Source organism: Danio rerio, chromosome 11 (assembly GCF_049306965.1).
Source record: "Danio rerio strain Tuebingen ecotype United States chromosome 11, GRCz12tu, whole genome shotgun sequence".
NCBI lineage: Eukaryota > Metazoa > Chordata > Actinopteri > Cypriniformes > Danionidae > Danio > Danio rerio.
The window spans coordinates 2,157,851-2,179,415 of NC_133186.1; the positions used below are offsets into that span (position 1 = coordinate 2,157,851).

Sequence of the window (21,565 nt, forward strand, 5' to 3'; positions counted from 1 at the left end):
ATCTGGCAGATGTGTACGCTTTTTCCGATCTCAAATTTCTCTTGCGAGTGTCATTCACACTTGCTGTTCTTGTATAACTCCACCAGAGGCTGCTGCTGACTGACTGACCAATCTTCCCACCCTCCTCCTTCCCTGAACCCAACCGACAGTGTTTTTAAAAAGCACTGACTGTCCAGTGCCCACCCCCTTCCCTAAACCCAATCGGCAATGTTTACAAAAGCAAGAAAAGCCCCCGCTGCAGCCTGATTTTTACCACATTTTCAGATTGTACCATTTTCTCACCTTGTTGTGTACTTGTTTATTTTATTTTTTTGGCTTTTGTTTCTGTTTTACCTGCTTTCTGAAACCGTTCTTTGCTGGACTTGAACCCCCTTATGTATGTATATAGGGCTACGTTTTGAAAATGAGCCTGTTGCTCATATTGCAATAACATATATATTTATATATTTTTTTTACAATTTTAAAGTATTAAATGTATTTTAGATTTAAATAAAATGTAGTTGAGAGAGGAATAAGCACATCTTTAATTGTATAATAAACATTAAAAGGTCTAAACTTTAATTGGAAGGTTTAAGTTTAGTAAGTAGTCAAACGACAACTAAAAACCCATCTTTTCCATGATTACCTGAGCACAAAAATTAATAAATATATATATAATAAATAAATATCCCCCCTTCTTACTTTAGCTCTCAATTCTCTAATTACAAACAGTTCCTTTGTATAAGCAGCTCTTGTTGTGTGTATTGCCTCTTCTTGTTGAATCGCCGAATGCCTCTATCATTTGTAAGTTGGACAAAAGCACCTGCACCTAAATGTAGATGTGTGTATAAACATTGATGTATAAAAAATTCTTGCATTAAATGTAAACATACGGTGAAAGGCCACACTGCAATTTGCATCTGCTCCTTTTTGGTAGCCTTCTGGCGCAAGAGCCCAAGCAAAAGTGTAGTAATCTTTCACAGTCAGCCATCCCACCTGAGAAACAAGACGAGTTATATGAACTGAATTTCTGTCCGACACTGAGTTTAATTAAGATTTACCTTAAAAAGACCAATCCAGTCCCGACTGCTCCAGTCGTGTTGACTGCTGATAGTGTATCGACAATCCACTCTCGTCTGTGAGAAATAGCTCACAGCAACATCTCGGAAATGCACAAATCGCTTTTCTTCCATAGCTATAGCTGAAAATCAGGTCATATGACTGAGAAAGAAACAAATGAGTGAGAAAAACTGATGTCTAGTGTCAAACTTTAACCCTCCTATTAACCTTTGATCCTGCCTAATTTAGTAAAATTGGTCAAGTAATATGTCTTATGTTGACTTTGGTGAGCTTAAATATCCCATGTCAAAATTACTAAGTACTATTCCTTCATTCATTTTGCCTGATAAACGGGGGTCCCCAAAGCAGAAGGAACCGCCTAGCAAGTACTATAGTTTTTGAAACCTTTAATAATAAAGTATTTAAAAATGTATCTGTTGTGATAGTTCTATACACTTTCAGAAATAAAGGTATGTGAGCCATCACTGGGGTTGCACCTTTTATAAGGTACACATTTGTACTTTAAGGGTCCATATTGGTACATTAAAAGTATACATTAGTCCTTACAATTTTTAAGAGAAACATTTTTGTACTTCTTAGGTACTAATATGTATCCTTGAAGTATTAATATGGACCTTTAAGGTACAAATTTGTACCTTTTGAAAAGGTACCAAACCAGTGACAGCTCACGTACCTTTATTTCTGAGAGTGTTGCTATTGTAACTCAACAATTAGTACAAACAAATGAGCCAATACAGCAGTTTTATCACCAACAGGATGTATTATACCACAATATATCACTGCTTACAATAGTAAAAAGTAAATAAATAATATTCATAACAAATAAATAAATATTTATAAAAAATATAAATATAATATTATAATAAATATAATACAGTATTCATCAGCTTACTGTAGTTAAACTATAGTATTATGTCAACTATAATATATACAGTATAATATGTTTCATGGTAAAAAAAAAAACATTAAGTATTTACTAAAAAATTACTATAGTATTTTTTTAATTTGGGCATTAAACATGCATTTACAGATGGTAAATATTGAATTGGGTCAATTTGTCTTTGATTGACAACTTAACCCTCTAAAAACCACATGAAAAAATATTATAGTAATCTTTAGCAAATACTGTAGTGTTTTTAAAACATATTATATTCAAATGAATCTGTTTTAGGACATTACAGTGGCACAGTTATAGCACGATCGCCTCACAGCAAGAAGGTAGCTGATTTGAGCCCCAACTAGGTCAGTTGGAATTTGTGTGTGGAGTTTGCATGTTCTCCCATGGTGGGTTTCCTCCAGGTGCTCCGGTTTCCCCTACAGTCCAAAGACATGCAATACAGGTGAATTGAATAAGCTTAATCTGTAGTGTATGTGAGTGAAAGAGTGTGTATGGGTGTTTCCCAGTGCTGAGTTGCAGCTGAAAGGGAATCCGCTGTGTAAAACATATGCTGGATAAGTTGGTGGTTCATTCCGCTGTGACTAAAGGGACTAAGCCAGGGGTGTCCAAACTCGGAGAGCTGGTGTCCTGCATATTTTAGTTCCAACCCCGATTAAACACACCTGAAGCAGCTAATCAAGCTCTCTCTAGGTAAACTGGAAACTTCCAAGGAGGTGTGTTGAAGAAAGTTGGAGCTAAACTATGCCGGACACCGGCCCTCCAGGACTGAGTTTGGACACCCCTGGACTAAGCCAAAAAGAAAATTAATGAATGAATCTGTTGTGGTAAAAACCCAATACAGCTGTAAATAATGTCACGATACACAACAGTTTACTGTAGTAAAAACTAAAGCATGCTACAGTATCTATCAGCTCACTATAGATAAAACTACAGTATCCTGTGAACACTTTAATATGTACGTTATAATACACTTTACTCTAGCGTGGTTCATGTTTTAGTTTAGTTTTGTTTACTATAAATTTGCTATAGTATTTTCTCCTGTACGACTAAAACACGCATTTACAGATGTCAAACTGACCCTGCTGGACAATAATGGATCAGATGTAAATGATCCCTCGACATGTTCATTCTTGGGAATGTGATTCAGCACAATCATGTTTGTGTGCTCAGCTATATTTAGTGTCTTTCCATTAAACTACAAACTACAGCCATGCTTGACGCTGCAGGAGGCCGCTATTAGATTTCCATGTGTTGTGAAACTGCATGAGAGTGCATGGGGCAACAGCATTCTTTCTCTCAACGTCTACGAGTCAAATACAAGCTGGAGTCGTCATCATTTCCAGATCTTCAGTGTTAGCAATCTTTTTATTTAAGCATAAGATGTAATAATCTATTTTAAAATCTAGCCTTCAGATATTAACACATTTCGTAATAGTAATAGTTTAAATAACTCATCTCTAATAACTGATTTCTTTTTTCTTTGCCATGATGACAGCACATAATATTTGACTACATATTTATTAGTATTCAGCTTATTTAAAGGCTTCACTAGGTTAATTATGGTAAAGTTAGGGTAATTAGGCAAGTCATTGTATAACAGTGGTTTGTTCAGTAAACAATGCAAAACTAATATTGCTTAAAGGGGCTAATGATATTGAGCTTAAAATGGTTTCCATAAAATTAAGAACTGCTTTAATTCTAGCCGAAATAAAACAAATAAGACTTTATCCAGAAGAAAAAATATTATATGAAATACTGTGCAAAAAATTCCAGGCTAATAATGACAACATCATGGCAACAAAAATAATAATAATAATTTACTGAGACCTTTTCAACCATTCAAATGTCAGATTTAATGACATTCCTGCATTTAATAGACAGCATCCTCCATGTGATTTACAATGCAATCCATTTTATCATTAATTATAAATTAAACAGCAAAATTAAAACATTCGGTATGACTTATTTTAGTTTACATCTGCCTTTAATCAGCATGCCTTTAAAACAGAAATAAATCTGACTCTTACCTTAATACAAAATGAGGCTGATGGCAGATTCAGATCACCTGAGATATGTTGTACATGTGCTAATGATCATGACGAGACTTAAGATGAGTGTGTGAGTTTAACAATAACAAAAGCACATGCTAATGAACCGCCCCCTTTGGTGCACTCTGGGTAATGAAGTCCAAAATAAGCAAGATCCCATTACTCTCAGACTTGTTTGTTTCGATAATGCAGGTGTATGATATTAATACATTAACTTCATTTTTATAAATATGCTAATTTTACTCACTTTTTAACAATAAAAGTAAACTAATCTCTATTTCCAGTACACCTTTATTATATATATTCCCAGCTTTTCAGTATCTAGCAAAATGACAGTAACTAAAATAGATCTGCTCTTCCAGACTCGAGTGTGTCTTCTCAATTCAATAAGGCTATAATTGAAAATTTTATAGACTTAATGAAGCACCAAATATTGTAATAATTATTGTAATTGTAGTAATTATTTGAAAAGAGATGTGCTAAAATAGTCTGACACTGTAAAAATGGATTAGTTAGTACAATTAGCATAATTATAAAAATAAAGTCAACTTCCAAATCACAATGGGTTTACTTACATTATCTTTGTGAAGTCAACTTGTTGCTTTCAAGGCAAATGGTTAACTCGCTTTCAGTAACTTATCCCTTTTTATAGTGTAGAGTGTGTGTGAGGTTTCAGCACAAAATACAACATTAATAATGTTTTCTAACTCTCTGAAGCTGATCCTTTGAGGCTTTAATCCAAACTGTGGCGTTTTGGTGACTGTCGCTTTAAATTCAAATGAGATTGTGGTCTTTTCAAAAGAGGGCGGAGCTATAGATGTCCATGTGTCAGCATAGTGGCAAATTCAAAAACGTCCGAAACCGCCTACTACTCAGTAGGTACTGCATTTGAATTTAAACGTACTACTCTGCCGTTAGAAAAGTACGTTCTATACAGTATGAATGTGAAAAGTATGAATGGAATTCGGACGTACTACATCCTCCATTTTGTCATGGTCACGTGACCTACCTGCGTCAGTTGCGTCGCTTTACTTCCATTCATGAATTCGCTCGCGGGGCATCATGTGATAGCGCAGCATGCATGGGATGCGCACTCCGGAATCTCGCCGGAAGTAGTAAGTCATCCGGGTACTTCTCGCATACTGATTTTCAAATTCTATGAATTCGGACATACTACTCGACTCGCATACTGATTTTGGCATACTACATAGTATGGAAGTATGCGGTTTCGGACGCAGCCTATCTTCTTAACGAAGGAGAGATGTTCACTAGTGGGCGGGGCTTTCCCCCTCTGAGAGAATGTCAATCAAAGTGTTTCAGCTGACTGTTTTTATCAAGTCTGATTATAACCAATAGAATCTGTTGCATTATGGGAAATGAAGTCCAAAATAAGCAAGCTCACAATGCTCTCGTTGACATCCAAGAGCAGACCTGTTCATTTTGATTTTGAATTTGAAATCTTGTTTACACTACATGAGCAGGTTTGTTGTCACGATACTGGAATTTGGTATCAATCAATACTAAAATTTTAAAAACGTCCATTACCCGTTAGCATTTGAGCGCTGTTGAGCGCGTTCTTAAACATTTTAGCGCTGATTTGCCATTGTGTTCACTTGCTCATCAGAATTGACTGTGATTGCCCATGAAGGTAACCAAGCTCACCGCTGTTTACTGAGTTATGAAGGTAGTGTCTGTGACATCACCCATAAGTTTCTAAAGAGCGCAAATGAAGCTACAAGTGGGCGGGGCCAACTTGGTCAGCCGGCTGGGGCTGACCATAAAAGGGCAAAGTGGCTGAGCGGAGCCACAGAAGTCTGGAACGAAATGCAGCCATACATACCTCTGGCTCTATAATTCATGCTCTCCAGAAATGTATATAGGGCTACGTTTTTGGAACGAGCCTATGTTGATTAATACCAATAACTAAAACTTAACTGAATTGTACAGCAAATTTCAAAACAGCATCAAAAATAAAAACTAATTCACTCTGCTTCCTCAGTCTTCCCAATATTTCCTTTCACATAACTTATGAGGGATTTCTTCTATCCATAATGTCATCACAGTCTCCCAAAATCCTTCCTTTCTGCAGTCTACAACACATCTGTGTTTTTAATACTCCTCCTATGACATCGACTGGTTTCACCTCAACATTTTGGCTCTTAATAATACACACAATACCAAACAAACAAAAACAGTATTCACTTTTGTAAAAGGTGTGATTTTATAATGCAATCTTCCTTGTAATGTTCTTGGTAGACTGATATCCTGTGGTCTGCATCTTCATCACACTGCAGCTCTGGCTTCAGCTCATGCTTTTACCCTGTTAAAACACTTCACGCTTCTTTTATTGGGCTGCTTCACACAGCGGCTGCATTAAATTACCATTCCATGGTAGCCAGCTAATATAACAGCCTTTACAGCTCTGTGTGGAGGTGGGGGGAGACTGTAACAACCAGTGAAACAAACCCGTCCAACAATACAAACGGCTGACTTTTCACATTTATTTACTTTAATTTATTTTAATTAATTAATTTATTTTTAATTGAATGCATTTTATTAATTTTGTTTTAAATGTATTTTATTTTAATTTCAATTTTATTCATTTTTTTATTAAAAAATATTAAATAAAAAAATATTTTCACATTTGTTTTATAAATTTATTCATTTTTATTAATGTATTGGTAAATTAATTTCAGATGGCATACTTTTTATTTTAGGACTAACTTGGTGGAAATAGCAGATCAGACGCAATGTACACAATGTTGTGTCACAGCCACAAATATACACGTGAAATGCCAACGCAATCTCACGGCAGTTCGTACCTTTTTGATTTATTGGCTAGTTCTCATGAATTCGTATGATCTAATTCATACAGTTTAGTACGATTTGCTCATCACTCAATGACTGTTGGGTTTAGGGGTGGGGTTAGGTGCCACGCCTCCTTTTTATAATCATACAAGTTTGTACGAATTAGCAACTAAACTGACAAAACGTAAAATAAGTTTCCTTATGAGATCAGGCTGGAAATGCTGCATCTACACCAGAGAATTATGCTGCCATCGAACCAAAAACAACACCTAAATGAAAAATTACTTTAATATTTTATAATAATTACAAGTGATTTTTTTATTATACAATAGTAAATTATAAATACTGCATATGTTTTAGTATTTAAAATGTTGTTAATGAATGCTTATGTATTAACTATAGTGAATTGATAATCTAGTAAATACTGTATTATACTTTACAGTTGTGTATTGTAGTATAATACACGTTAGAAAACTACAGTATTGGGTCATGTATTTATTTTACTCTAGTTGTTGTCTTACTATAGCAACTAAATAACCAACACAACCAGCCTGATCTCACGAGCAAACGTAAGTATTTTACGTTTCATCAGTTTAGTGGCTAATTCGTATAAAAAATTCGTACAAGTTCAGTCGTACAAAAATGTACGATTTTTAAAAGGAGGTGTGGCACCCAACCACATCCCTAACCCCAACCGTCATTGATGATGAGCAAATCGTAATAAATTGTACGAATTAGATTGTACGAATTCATACGAATTAGCCACTAAATTTAAAAAGCTACGAATTGCCGTGAGATTGAGTTGACACAACCAATTAATTGTTAAAGTCTAGATAGAATACGCAGTAAAGTACATTGACTATGCGGCCAGCCTTAAGTGCTATTGCACATCAATATAGCAGCATTTTTTTATGACACTATATAACAATAATTCATATTTTTACAGTACTGTGATGGTTGGGATTAGGGGTTGGGGGTAGGTGTTAAAAAATACAATTTACTGGGTAATTTAATAGATAGCATAAATAATACACGATACAACTGCTGTTTTTACATTTAAGTTTAGGGTTGGGGTAGACATTGATAAAATACAATAAATATAAAAATTTTTTTTTACAAATAATATAAATATTTCTCATTAACTTCTGGCCGCAATCGTGTCTGATCTAGCAACAACCGTCAATTAATTCAAGTACTTAACTCTAGTGTGGTTTAAAAACACTACAGTGTTGATGATATATATATATATATATATATATATATATATATATATATATATATATATATATATATATATATATATATATATATAGCAATGATATAAAAAGTTGAACTTGGATCTTGTGTTTTTTTATAGTCAAACTTTAAAAAGTGCATTGTCTTGTAGAGTTTGTGTTTTAATAGTGGTATGTAATGTCTGTAAATATCTAAATATCTCATATCACAAACCTGCATATCTTACCAAAAGTATTTGTATTAAGTATTTGTCAAAATTTGGAACAACGTCTGGCCTTTTTCCAAGGTATAGTGTAATTAAAGGCTTTGGAAATGATGAAAATTGAAAGATAGAGAGACTGAGATGGGTGGGACTGAGGGTGTGGGTGAAAAAAAACAGAGATGAAAGTACTTAGTATGCAAAGCCATACTGCTCCATTTGCCTAGTGCAGCAGTCCCTGTCGTATAACTGTCGCTCGGCTGCAGGCCACATAAAGAATGCTCTGGATTTCATGTAATTCCACAAAATTAATGACAGCTTTGTGCTTGCTGGGCCAAAAGGGAATGATTTGTGTTTGACTGTCCATATGACCAACGTCGCTGCGCTTTTCATTGGGATTCTTGGTATTTCCTGCTTAAGAATTTCATCCTCAGTTTATCGTTGTTGTTTTTTCCCTCTTCTATGCCAATCCTTTTTTATTTGTCTTAGAGAAAGTCAATTACAAAGTCATTTTTTTGTATAAAATTCATCAAAATGATTTAGTGTGCATGCCAAATATGCCCGAGATGTTATTATAGGATGTGGAACGATATAATAACCAAAGTCCAAAAACCAACAAGTCAGCCGAAGATGACTGTAGTCTTATAGAAAGTGAAGTCTTATGAATCAGGATCACTACAAATCACGCTGTGGGACATTGATGTAGTCCATTACATATGTTTTGGCACCATAATGCATTGATCAGTAAGTCATGCTGAATTGGTATTCACTTGATAAAGATCATAGCAGTCAACACACTGAGAACTCATCCTTTAAAGTCGCCGTGAAACTGAAGACTGTCCTTTTTTCCCTTATCATGACGTACTTTAAATTAAAAACAGTCCTGAAATGAGGGGAAAAAAGTAGGTGCATGATTCCATCCATTGGGAACTAACTGGATCATTGGAAAATGGGTGTGTCCAACAAAATGAAGGAAGATTGATGAAGAGATAAAAGCAGAAAGAGACACGCCCTGATAGCCCCGTCCTAAAGGAGTGATAGCCCCACCCTAAAGGACTGATAGCCCCACCCTAAAGGACTGATGGTTTCGCCCTAAAGGACTGATAGCTACACCCTAAAAGACTGATAGTCCTACCCTAAAGGACTGATGGTTCCGCCCTAACGGACTGATAGTCCCACCCTAAAGGACTGATAGTCCCGCCCTAAAGGACTGATAGCTCCACCCTTAAGGATTGATAGCTCCACCCTAAAGGACTGATAGTCCCACCCTAAAGGACTGATAGTCCCACCCTAAAGGACTGATAGCTCCACCCTAAAGAACTGATAGTCCCACCCTAAAGGATTGATAGCTCCACCCTAAAGGACTGATAGCTCCACCCTAAAGGATTGATAGCTCCACCCTAAATGACTGATAGTCCCACACTAAAGGACTGATAGTCCCACCCTAAAGGACTGATAGCTCCACCCTAAAGGACTGATAGCTCCACCCTAAAGAATTGATAGCTCCACCCTAAAGGACTGATAGCTCCACCCTAAAGGATTGATAGCTCCACCCTAAATGACTGATAGTCCCACACTAAAGGACTGATAGTCCCACCCTAAATGACTGATAGCTCCACCCTAAAGGACTGATAGCTCCACCCTAAAGGATTGATAGCTCCACCCTAAAGGACTGATAGCTCCACCCTAAATGACTGCCAAGTAGCTAAAGAACTGATAGCCCTGCTCTAAAGGACTGATAGCTCCACCTTAAAAGATTATTAGCCCCACCCTAAATTACTGATAGCTCCCCCAAAACAACTAATAGCTCCACCCTAAAAAACTGCTAGCTCCACCCAAAAGGACTGATAGCTCCACCCTAAATGACTGATAGCTCCACCCTAAATGACTGATGGTCCCACCCAAAACGACTGATAGCTCCGCCCTGAACGACTGATTAACTGTTTATTAGCACTTTTGAATTGTGATTGGTCTGACACTCTTTCAATCTTTTCACCTGTCTTCCAACCTTATGCTATGGTACATCATTAATCAATTTTCTGAAATACAGCCACTTTTATTAAAATAGTGCATCTGCCACGAGTAAGACAGGAGATATATATATATACACACACACACACACACACATCGAGCATTCTTCAAAATACCTTATTTTGTGTTCATCAGAAGAAAATAAACTTGTAAAGGTTTTCGGGGGAGTCAATGACGAGGTTATTTTCATTTTTTAACATTCCTTTTTGCAAACCAGTCCAGTCCTATACGTGTTTGTTTATGCACAGAACTCATTCATTTATATTCAAACAGCATACGATATACGTACAACTGGAGAAAATGTGTAAACGTGGACTCCCTCTCTCACACACCCTTCTTTGCTTTACCCTTGTGTTTAACCCTTCTAGGGAATTAAGCAGTTTTTGGTGAGCGTGAGCCGTAAAGTGTCCCTGCAGCAGATCGGCTGTAAATCTTGCCATAAAAACGCCACGCAGTCAGTGGTGCCATCAGCCATCAATCGCCTTGTGCCGCTCTGATTAAGGAGAAATAGACGATAAAAAAAGCTGCATTTTAGGTAAATTACACCCATCCCTCCATTTGCAGAGTACTGCAGTAGGATGGCACTAGAATATTAATGATGAATAGGTGCAAAGAGAGAGAGAGAGAGAGAGAAAAAATTAAGAAAATTAATCAGGATGAATTGTTTAAAGGGATAGTTCACACCAAAAATGAAAATGTCCTGTTTACTCAGTCACAGGTCATCTAAAATGAGTTTTATTCCTCGGTAGATCATTAAAGACGATTTTGAGCTGATTCATATAATGGCAGTGAAAGGGGACAGGGTTTTTGGGTTAAAAAATACACACGTGCAAATGAGTCCAAATCAATAGCCATGGCTCCTGATGACACACTGAGGTCTTGTAAAACAAATCCATCGCTCTGTGTAAGAAATTGAACATTATTTACAATATTATCAGCTTTATTCCACAGCCTGATCAAACAAATATTAGTCTGACTCACGGTTTTGGACTACAGTTGGACTTTATTCACACGTGCGACTAATAATACTGTAAATAATGTTCAGTTTCTTAAGTGAAGTTTATTCATTAACTAATTTCGAGAGGAGCACGTAATTATGATTGAACACGGCTGGTTCTGCATTAGCATGCATGATCCACCAATCAGGCCATTCCTAACCACTATAAAGAGCCAGGGTTTTTTTCATCTTCGATTTGAAGAATCCTCCCTTCCACCCTTTCCTTTTCCCTCCATAGGGCAGCACGGTGGCCCAGTGACTGTCGCCTCACAGCAAGAACGTCACCAGTTCTAGTCCTTTAACAGGCCGGTGGTCGTTTCTGTGTGTAGTTTGCATGTTCTTCCCTTGCTTGCGTGGGTTTTCCCCGGGTCCTCCGGTTTCCTCCCACATTCCAAAAACATGCACAACAAGTGAATTGATAAATCTAAATTTGCAATACAGGTAATCTCATAATGCAGCATATCTTTTAATAGCATTCAATTTTTAGTCATCAGCTCTTATCAAGGGGGAGTTGTCGAGATCTATCTGAGCTCAAGGCTCCCCTCTCTTCCTCCAAACGGGAGGGAGCCCAGGGCTCAAGAACCTTCGAGCTCAGGGCTCTCTCCCGGGACAGCATGCCAAACTTGCTTATAATCAATCATCAGCTAAGTGTGAACTCTTGAAATGGACAGATGGTTTTGCTTCACAACACCTCAGTGTGTCATCTAAGCCTGGCTATTGATTTGGACTTGTTTGTATGATTATTTTCAATCTAAAATCCTGTCAATATTCACTGCCATCATTCACTCCACACAGAAACGCCAACTGACCCAGCCAGGATTCGAACCAGCGACCTTGTTTCTTTACAGTTTAACTCAGACATTTTCATATGGGTGTTTTTGTCAGGCATTGCTTTAAATAGTTTGAAACCTAAAACGTTTTATAATGGACAACAAGCCTCTTCAGTGAAACATATTTGAAAATGTTTTCATTTCACAGAAGGGCTAATAATTGTGTCTTCAGCAGTATATTTTAAGAATATTTAGATATATAAAATATGCAACATTCAAATATATTAAATATTTAAATATATGTTATGATGCTAATCTGCTCACAACACAGATTGCACATTATTCACTAAGCCAGATATGAAACCAAACGGTTTATGTCTCAGAGATCCAGATTTGGGGGTCTTTGCTGCCACCTACAGCCTTTAATAAGCCTCTAAGCTCAGTTTATACAACAGCTTGCTGTGTTCATTTAATTATTCAGCCCTTGCAAATGAATGTCAAATTCACAAGTTCAACCTCTTCAAGGCTTATAGCAAAGATGCCTAATTTTATACTTCACTTGTCATTTCCAAAGGTCATGGGAATATAGTGTGACTGATCAAAATCTCTGCAGATTGTTTAGTCATCATGCAGTAGTCATGCATTCAGCCCAGTACAGATGAGTGTATTGTGTAAGCCAGTCTGCGCATACAGAAGTGGCATGAGGCCAAATGTGCAGGACAGCAATAAAAAACAAAAACCTAAGGGCACACAGCTCAACAGCCATGCTATTAAATGGTTTTCCACGGGTAAAGCAGTTTCTCAGGCATTTTATATTAGCAGCTGAGCTGTACGCTGGAAAAACTGATGTTTCTCATCTGCTAAGAGAAAAAAACTACTGAGAAATCCTTCTGTGTGATTTAAATAGGTTGCTTTAATTCTGTTTCCACTTTAATATCTGCTCCGGTTTCTCCCACAGTCCAAACGCATTAACTAAAATGGCCGTAGTGTATGAGAGTGTGTGTGAATGAGTGTGTATGGGTGTTTTTCACTGGGTTGCAGCTAGAATGGTATTCGCTGCGTGAAAGATATGATGGACAAGTTGGCGGTTCATTCCGCTGTGGTGACCCCTCATAAATAAAGGTGCTAATCTGAGGGAAAATGAATAAATCAATTATTTTTAGTCATATTTCTCTGGATTTCTGAAATGTGTAAAAATGTGCATGCTTTGTTCTCCAAATTCTTTTAGATTGCAAAGCCAGACAGCATCTGCGTTTTTGTATTTCTGTTCAGAAATTTGTTAAAAAAAAAAAATTCTAATATATTTCAAAATAAATATAATAAATATTAAATATTAATGCAATATATATTTCAAATATACTAATTTCTAAACAAACAAACAAAAAAAAAATATATATATATATATGAATGAGAGTGTATGGTGTTTACCAGTACGGGAAATAGCATGCACTGCACTTTAATGTATTCATTGCACATACCGCTTTGTTTTATTTTATTTTTTTGGGAGTATGCTGTTGTATTTTGCACTGTCGTTGTATTTGCACTGTCATTTTATTTGCACTGTCTGTATTTTGCACTGTCGCTGCATTTGCACTGTCTGTATTTTGTACTGTCTGGAGCCAGCACCTAAGATTTTCACTCATCATAGCACACGTGCTGCTGATGATGCGACAATAAAAGTGATTTGATTTGATTTGATTTGGGTTGCGGCTGGAAGGGCATTCGCTGCCTAAAACATATGCTGGATAAGTTGGCGGTTCATTCCGCTGTGGCGACCCCGGATTAATAAAGGGACTAAGCCGAAAATTAAATAAATAAATTAATATTTTTTATTATTTAATAATACACTCTCACCTCTATCTCTAAAATGAGCTGTACCTTTGAGGATAACACCAGGAACTGAGGTAGAGAAAGGAAAAAAATATGTATATAAATAACAAACAAACCAACAAATAAATAAATAAATAAATAAATAAATAAATAAATAAATAAATAAATAAATAAATAAATAAATAAATAAATAAATAAATAATTTCCCAGAGATGGGTTGTGGCTGGAAGGGCATCCGCTGCGTAAAATTGTGCTGGATAAGTTGGTAGTTCATTCTGCTGTGGCGAACCCGGATTAATAAAGGGACTAAGACGACAAGAAAATGAATGAATGAATGAATGAATGAATGAATGAATGAATGAATGAATGAAAAAATAAATAAATTAATTAATTAATTAATATAAATACATTTTAGAGAGACAGAAAAAAGAACGAATAGAACAAATACAGAAATAAAGATGTGTGTAAAAACCTAATCATGATGTGGGGAAATGGTTGCCTTAAAGATATCTAGCTCGTTCCAACCCAGCATTTTTTTTAAGTGTAGGTTTGTCCCTCTTGTATTTTAAGAGTCTGCCGCAAATTCCAGCAGTTTTATGAATGGACCACCATGGAAAAAAGTGGGGGCTGGGCGAGGAAAACAAAGACCGTTTTATTGTTGTAGTTTACGTTTTTGCCGGCAAGATGGTGCTACAGCACACATGCACACATGGCGGGGTTGCTTTGTCTCAGTACAGACAGAGTGAATGATGATTGCAGACTTCTGACTCACAACAGCAGTAAATCTTGTCATAGACTCGGCGCATGGCATCAAAATCTGAACGGTTGCCAAGTTGTAAACAATGCGCTCTCTTTTTAGTTACCAAACTTAACTTCCAGGCGACAGACAGAAGCTTTTTTTTCTGTCTAGAGACATGGAGGGGCATTTCGTGTTTAAACCATGATAGTCATTTTTATTTATCACTGTTTTTATTGCTCGATGTTTCCAAGAACACTGAGAGGATTGTATTGTTAGACAACTTCATGAAACACTGCCTCTTTATGTGCAAGAAAACACACATAAATATACAAAGACAAAAGTGCTTCTTGTGTTTGAATACATACGGCTATATTTCGACTTCCCCTTCAATGTTTTACGCAAATGAAACATTCAAAGAAATCATGTTTTGAAGAGACGACATCCTTTTTCAATCTGGGCTATGAGCTGGATTTGTCTTCTCTCACATCACAAGGTCACAAAGGTCTTTTTTGAACTGCTGTGTAAAAAAGAGCACCTGCATGTGAACACACAGGGAGCTCCTCTCTGATGCCACTGGTGTGTTTATAGTGGCATGTTTTTCTGCACACAGCATAAATGATTCCAAATGCTTTTTCTCACACAACGGGGAGACAAAAATGTCTGCTTATGCCACAATTCATCTCAGAAAACATATTTCTAAAAGTGCTGCTGACTTGACATTTTCACCAGATGTCAGTATCAACCAAAATAATAGATACAGAACATAAAAAACAAACTAGTTTAGAAACTTATGTGTAATCAAATGAAATCAGTGAATAAGTACTGAACACACGAAGAAAGGAAGGTGTAAAAAGGCATGAAAAGCCCAGACAGCAAGTGAAATCTCTCAATAGTTATTCAGCATCTGCTCCTCATCAGTGGAAATTAATGCTTCAGTTCTACACCTACATTAGCGGATGATGAAGGTGAACATTTCAGCAAGACAATGACCCCAAATCCAGCCAAGGAAACTCTCAACATTGTCAATGCAACAAGGAAAACTGACCTGTTTAGGTCTTATTACTACACTGAAAAAATGGTTCGTTGGCTTGTAATCATAACCTTAAACGAGCCTGTAATGGTTATCCAGCAGTTCCTCGAAGTGGTTAAAGTGCTTTATAGCACAAATAGGCTATGTAGGTGCTACATGAATGGTTTCATATGATTCATATGATCCACACGTGCCAAGGAATGTTATGCTTAACATGGTATTAGACATATTGTTCACCCAAAAATGGCAATTCTGTTACGAATAACTATCCCTCCTCATGTCTTTCTAATCTGCTGAGACCTTCGTTCATCTTCAGAACTCAAATTAAGATATTTTAGATGAAATCCTAGAGCTGATCATTCTCCATAGAAAAGGAAACAAAAACCTTGTCAAAGCAGTTCATGTGACTTCAGTGGTTCAGCTGTAACAATCAGACCCCCTAGTTCATTCATTTATTTAAATTCGGCTTAGTTCCTTTATCAGTCTGGAGTCGCCACATTGGAATAAACCGCCAACTTATCCAGCATATGTTTTACGTACATTTATGTTTCACTGGGAAACATCCACACACTCACAATAGCCTACCCAATTCAGCTGTACCGCATGTCTTTGGACTGTGGGGAAACCAGAGCACCCGGAGGAAACCCACGCGAACACAGGGAGAACATGCAAACTCCTCACAATAACGCTAACTGACCCAGCCAAGGCTCGAACCAGCAACCTTCTTGCTGTGAGGTGAACATGCCACCCACTGCGCCACTGTGAAGCCCCAGACCCCCTAGTTGTTTTATAAATATAAAAATAAAGATTCTATATTTTGGTCTCTTGTCTAGACTCTTTTGATTTGGGAACAAGGATGGATGGATGGAAACAAAATAGATCTAAAATGGATGGATGGATGGATGGATGAATAGATGAATGGATGGTTGGATGGATGGATGGATGGATGGATGGATGGATGGATGGATGGATGGAAGGATGGATGGATGGATGAAAGGATGGATGGATGGATTAAAACTGACAGATGGAGGTTTGGAAACAGCGATGGATGCATGGATAGGAACAAAAATAGATAGATCTAAAATTGATGGACGGATAGATGGAAAACTGACAGATGGATGTTTGGAAACAAGGAAAGATGGATGGATAGACACAAAAATAGATAGATATAAAATGAATGGATGGATGGATGGATTGATGGATGGATTAAAACTGACAGATGGATGTTTAGAAACAAGGATGGATGGATAGGAACAAAAATGGATAGATCTAGAATGGACGGATGAATGAACAAATAGACATGTGCGCTGATGACATTAAGGTAGATGAATGGATGATGTACAGATACTGTGTTTGGATAAATTACATTAGGATGGATCATGAATGAACATTTGGAAGGATGAATGGTTTTATTTGGTGGAAGGATGTTTGGATGGATGGAAATTCTGACTGAGGGATGGATGGATGGAAAGTGGATGAATGAATGAATGAATGAATGAATGAATGAATGAATGAATGAATGAATGAATGAATGAATGAATGAATGAATGACACTAATATAGATGTTTGCATAGATATATTTGGACTAATGGACATTAGGATTGATAGACCGATGGACATTTAAATGGATGAAATGGATGGATGGATGGATGGATGGATGGATGGATGGATGGATGGATGGATGGATGGATGGATGGATGGATGGATGGGCAAATAAATGTTTGGATGGATGGATGGTTGGGTGGATGGATTATATTTGTGAATCAAATCACCTATCCTACCCCTTTAACAATAATACAGTATATATGATATTTAAAAAAAAAACAATTAGCTAGTGATCAGTGTTTTCTGAAGCCTTTGCATTTCAGTAGCAGATGCACCATACAGTATTAACCATACTGGTTGAAATATCCAGAGCTGCCAAAGCGATGCCGTGCAAAGGGAAGAGTAATAACTACTGCTAAACATCACATTTGCACTCAAACTAGAGATCCATTTTTGAGGAGACAGATGTTGAACACCAAACAAAACCTTCAAGTGTATCGTGTGTGCTTGTTTGGTAAGCAAATGTCTCCACAGAAATTCATTTTAATGTGGGGCATGGTTCACATCTGGGTATTTTCTTTTTTTTCCCATTTCATTTACAAGTTTCCAAATTCCACTGATGTGAGATTTTCACCTTACCACATTAGTATATACTCCCATATACCGTGCATGCACACACTTTCAAAATGACTCAGGTGGCAGTTGTGGGTAAAAAGTCAGACATGTTCAATTCTTCATGCAGGTTTAATGCTCAGCACTGGTGGGAATGGGGGAAGTGAATGAACAGCGCTCTCTTTCATAATCAATATCCCCAGCTGAGGTCATGCCCTTGAGCAAGGACAGATCTCATGACAGGTTAAGACTTCAGATTAAACTAAATTTCTTTCTTAAGACAGTTATTGTGGGAAAATATGCAGATAAAATAGTAATCTACTGAAGTGGTGATTTTGCACTGACTGTTTCATCATTGGAAATGGCGGAAATAATTAAAGTTAAACTGGCATTGGGTACTCGTTTGCATAACTCCACCTACTGTAGCATCACCAGTGCTATCACTTCTTCATTTTGAAAGGTAGAGGAATGAAAGAAGGAGAGAAGGCGAGGCAGTGGCGCAGTAGGTAGTGCTGTCGCCTCACAGCAAGAAGGTTGCTGGGTCGCTCAGTTGATGTTTCTGTGAGGAGTTTGCATGTTCTCCCTGCCTTCGCGTGGGTTTCCTCCGGGTGCTTTAGTTTCCCCCACAGTCCAAAGACATGCGGTACAGGTGAATTGGGTAGGCTAAATTGTCTGTAGTGTATAAATGTGTGTGTAGATATTTCCCAGAGATGGGTTGTGGCTGGAAGGGCATCCGCTGCTATAAGTTGGCGGTTCATTCTGCTGTGGCGACCCTGGATTAATAAAGGGACTAAGCCGACAAGAAAAGGAATGAATGAAGGAATGAAAGAGCAGCTGTGCTCCTCCTATTGGTCACAGGCTGGCATTACCCTTCAAATTGTGCAAATTGAAATTACATATTGAACAATTTCGCAAAAAACTCCCTATATTTCAAAAATGTTTTTATGCTCATATGAGGTCACTTCTCAATTTATTTATGATCATTCCTTATAGATATGGCATTCTGTTGATTTATTTGTGTATGTAAAGAAACTGGCTCCTTTGCAGGCATTACGAGAGGTCCTATTGCATTAAATATATGGTTGAAATGTATGTAAATCTACCAACATCCATTGCTTTCATTTTTGGCAAATGTAAATTTATTGATTTTAGTTGCATAACAATGGTTTCTGGAAATGACAGCTTTGTAGCATTTTAGCACTGCTATTCAGAAAACATTGCAAAGGATTTGTGTAAATCTGCAGTAGAAACTGGTTACAGATCATTAGCTAAGCATCCATCATCATTACTGTTTTAACATGTATTTTAAAGGATCACTTCAGAAATAAAGGATGGAGACTAGAGTTCCCAATCTAAGCCAGATGTCAAATTTCCCTGACTTTCACTGACAAAAAACCTGAAGTTCCATAAATAAATATTCTTTATTCATTGGCTTAGTCTCTTTATTCATCAGGGGTCACCAGAGCGGAATGAGCCACCAACTTATCCGTAGCATACATACACACACATTCACACACACACTCATACACTACAGCCAATTTAGTTAATTAATTCCCCTATAGCGCATGTGTTTGGACTGTGGAGAAAACCGGAGCACTGGAAGAAATACCCACAGCAGCACGGGGAGAACATGCAAACTCCACACAGAAACCCCATCTGCAAAGCCGGGACTCAAAACAGCGACCTTCTTGCTGTAAGGCGACAGTGCTGACCATCGAACCACCGAATCATTTAGTCATTCCTGTATCAAATATGACATAGTAGGCTTTATATATTTAAAAGGTAAACTCTTTCTTTCTTTGTTTCTCTCAGTGTCCTCTTGGAATTTGTACCTTTGGTTTACATTGTAAACAGATAGATGCACTTGCCTTCACTTCTTTATTGGCTAGATGACGGATTCTATTTCTTTGGAAGTCCACCAAACCACTAGGTATTTCAGTGGCATAGTGGAGTGTGGATTTTATGCATCTATTTTTTGAAGATAGAAAAGATAAGATACTCTCAGTAAGCCAGACACGGCTATTTTTATGATAAATGGCAAGCCCTTAAAATATTTCTATATTAATTAAATCCATTTGAAACAATGACCCATTACTAACCTTCTATTAATTATTTATAAATGAATGAATAAATTATATTATATATATATATAGTTGAAGTCAGAATTATTCGCCCCTCTTTGAATTTTTAAAAAATATTTTTTCAATATTTCCCAAATGATGTTTAACCGAGCAAGGAAATTTTCACAGTATGTCTGATAATACTTTTTCTTCTGGAGAACAATACAATAGAATTATTCTACAATAAATACAGTTTTTAATTTTTTAAACACCATTTTAAGAACAAAATTATTAGCCCTTTTAAGCTGTATTTTATAGCCGATAGTCTATAGAACAAACCACTGTTATACAATGACTTGCCTAATTACCTGAACCTGCCTAGTAAACCTGATTAACCTAGTTAAGCCTTTAAATGTCACTTTAAGCTGTATAGAAGTGTCTTGACTAGTCTAATATTATTCACTGTCATCTTGACAAAGATAAAATAAATCAGTTATTAGAGATGCATTATTAAAACTATTATGATTAGAAATGTGCTAAAGAAATCTGCTTTATGTCAAACAGAATCTGGAGAAAAAAATAAACAGGGCTAATAATTCTGACTTCAACTGTATAAAGACACTATCAATATTTATAATTGTTTATGTATTTATTACTATTTTTTCATCCTTTGTTCTCTTTGTTAATCTTTAAAAGAAAATGTATTAAGTTTCTCACGAGGTCTGCCTTTTTTAGTATGTATTTTTCCCTCATTTAAAAATAATAATAATATAAATTAAAAGTTGAAAAGCAACCTAACATGATAAAAATGTGACAAAAGGGATAAGGAATAATTGGAGGGGAAAAGAGCAAAGCTGCAGGACTTTAATTGGACTTTAAGTATTATTATGTTCATGCTTATAACTGCAGTGGAAGAGCAAATTTTGGGTTCTGGGATCACTGGAGGCATATATAACCAGAACTTCTACACAGCAGCCTCGCCACTCATTAATTGCTTAATGCTTTGGCTTAGTCCCCTATTTATCAGGGGTCGCGGCAGCGGAATGAACTGCCAACTATTCCAGCATATCTTTAACGCAGCTTCCAGCCACACACACACACACACTCATACACTACAGCCAATTCACCTATAGGGCATATGTTGGACTGTGGGGAAAACTGAAGCATCCAGAGGAAACCCACGCGAACACATGTTATGTAATGTGTATTTATATAGCGCAATTACTGTGTATGGCCATACACCCAAAACGCTTCACAATCATGAAGGGGGGGTCTCTCCACACCAACACCCGTGTGCAGAATCCACTTGGATGATGCGACGGCTGCCACAGGACAACAACGCCAGTGCGCTCAACACACACACATATTGGTAAAGTGGAGAGACAGTGACAGAGCCAATTTGGTGGATGATTGGGAGGCCATGATGGTAACAATAGAGGGACTTTGGTCAGGACACCGGGGTTGCACCCCTACTCTTTCACGAGAAGTGCCATGGGATTTTTTATGACCACAGATAGTCAGGACCTCGGTTTAACGTCTCATCCGAAAGACGGGAACATGAGAACATGCTAACTTCACACAGAATTGCCAACTGACCCAGCCTGGACTCGAACCAGCGACCTTCTTGCTGAGAGGCGACAGTACTAATATCTAAGCCACCATGCCGCCCTTGGCCTCTAAACATTGGCAAACAGTTCTGGGCT

The 21,565-nt window shown here is 37.1% G+C and overlaps 1 protein-coding gene across 11 annotated transcripts in view; it reads right to left on the reverse strand.

Annotated features, from left to right (window-relative positions):
• Nucleotides 1-21,565, reverse strand: part of calcoco1b (calcium binding and coiled-coil domain 1b) — a 57,267-nt gene that overhangs the window by 14,451 nt on the left and 21,251 nt on the right. For 6 of the 11 annotated variants that reach the window (XR_012386716.1, XR_012386717.1, XR_012386718.1 and 3 more), the window contains exons 1-3: nt 3,985-4,098; nt 1,041-1,200; nt 873-975 (exon numbers count right to left, since the gene is read on the reverse strand). Coding sequence is in view for 8 of the 11 variants with exons in the window: in XM_073915560.1 (XP_073771661.1) it covers nt 873-975; nt 1,041-1,172 (235 nt within the window). In the remaining 3 variants the exon portion in view is untranslated. 11 annotated transcript variants of the gene reach the window in all.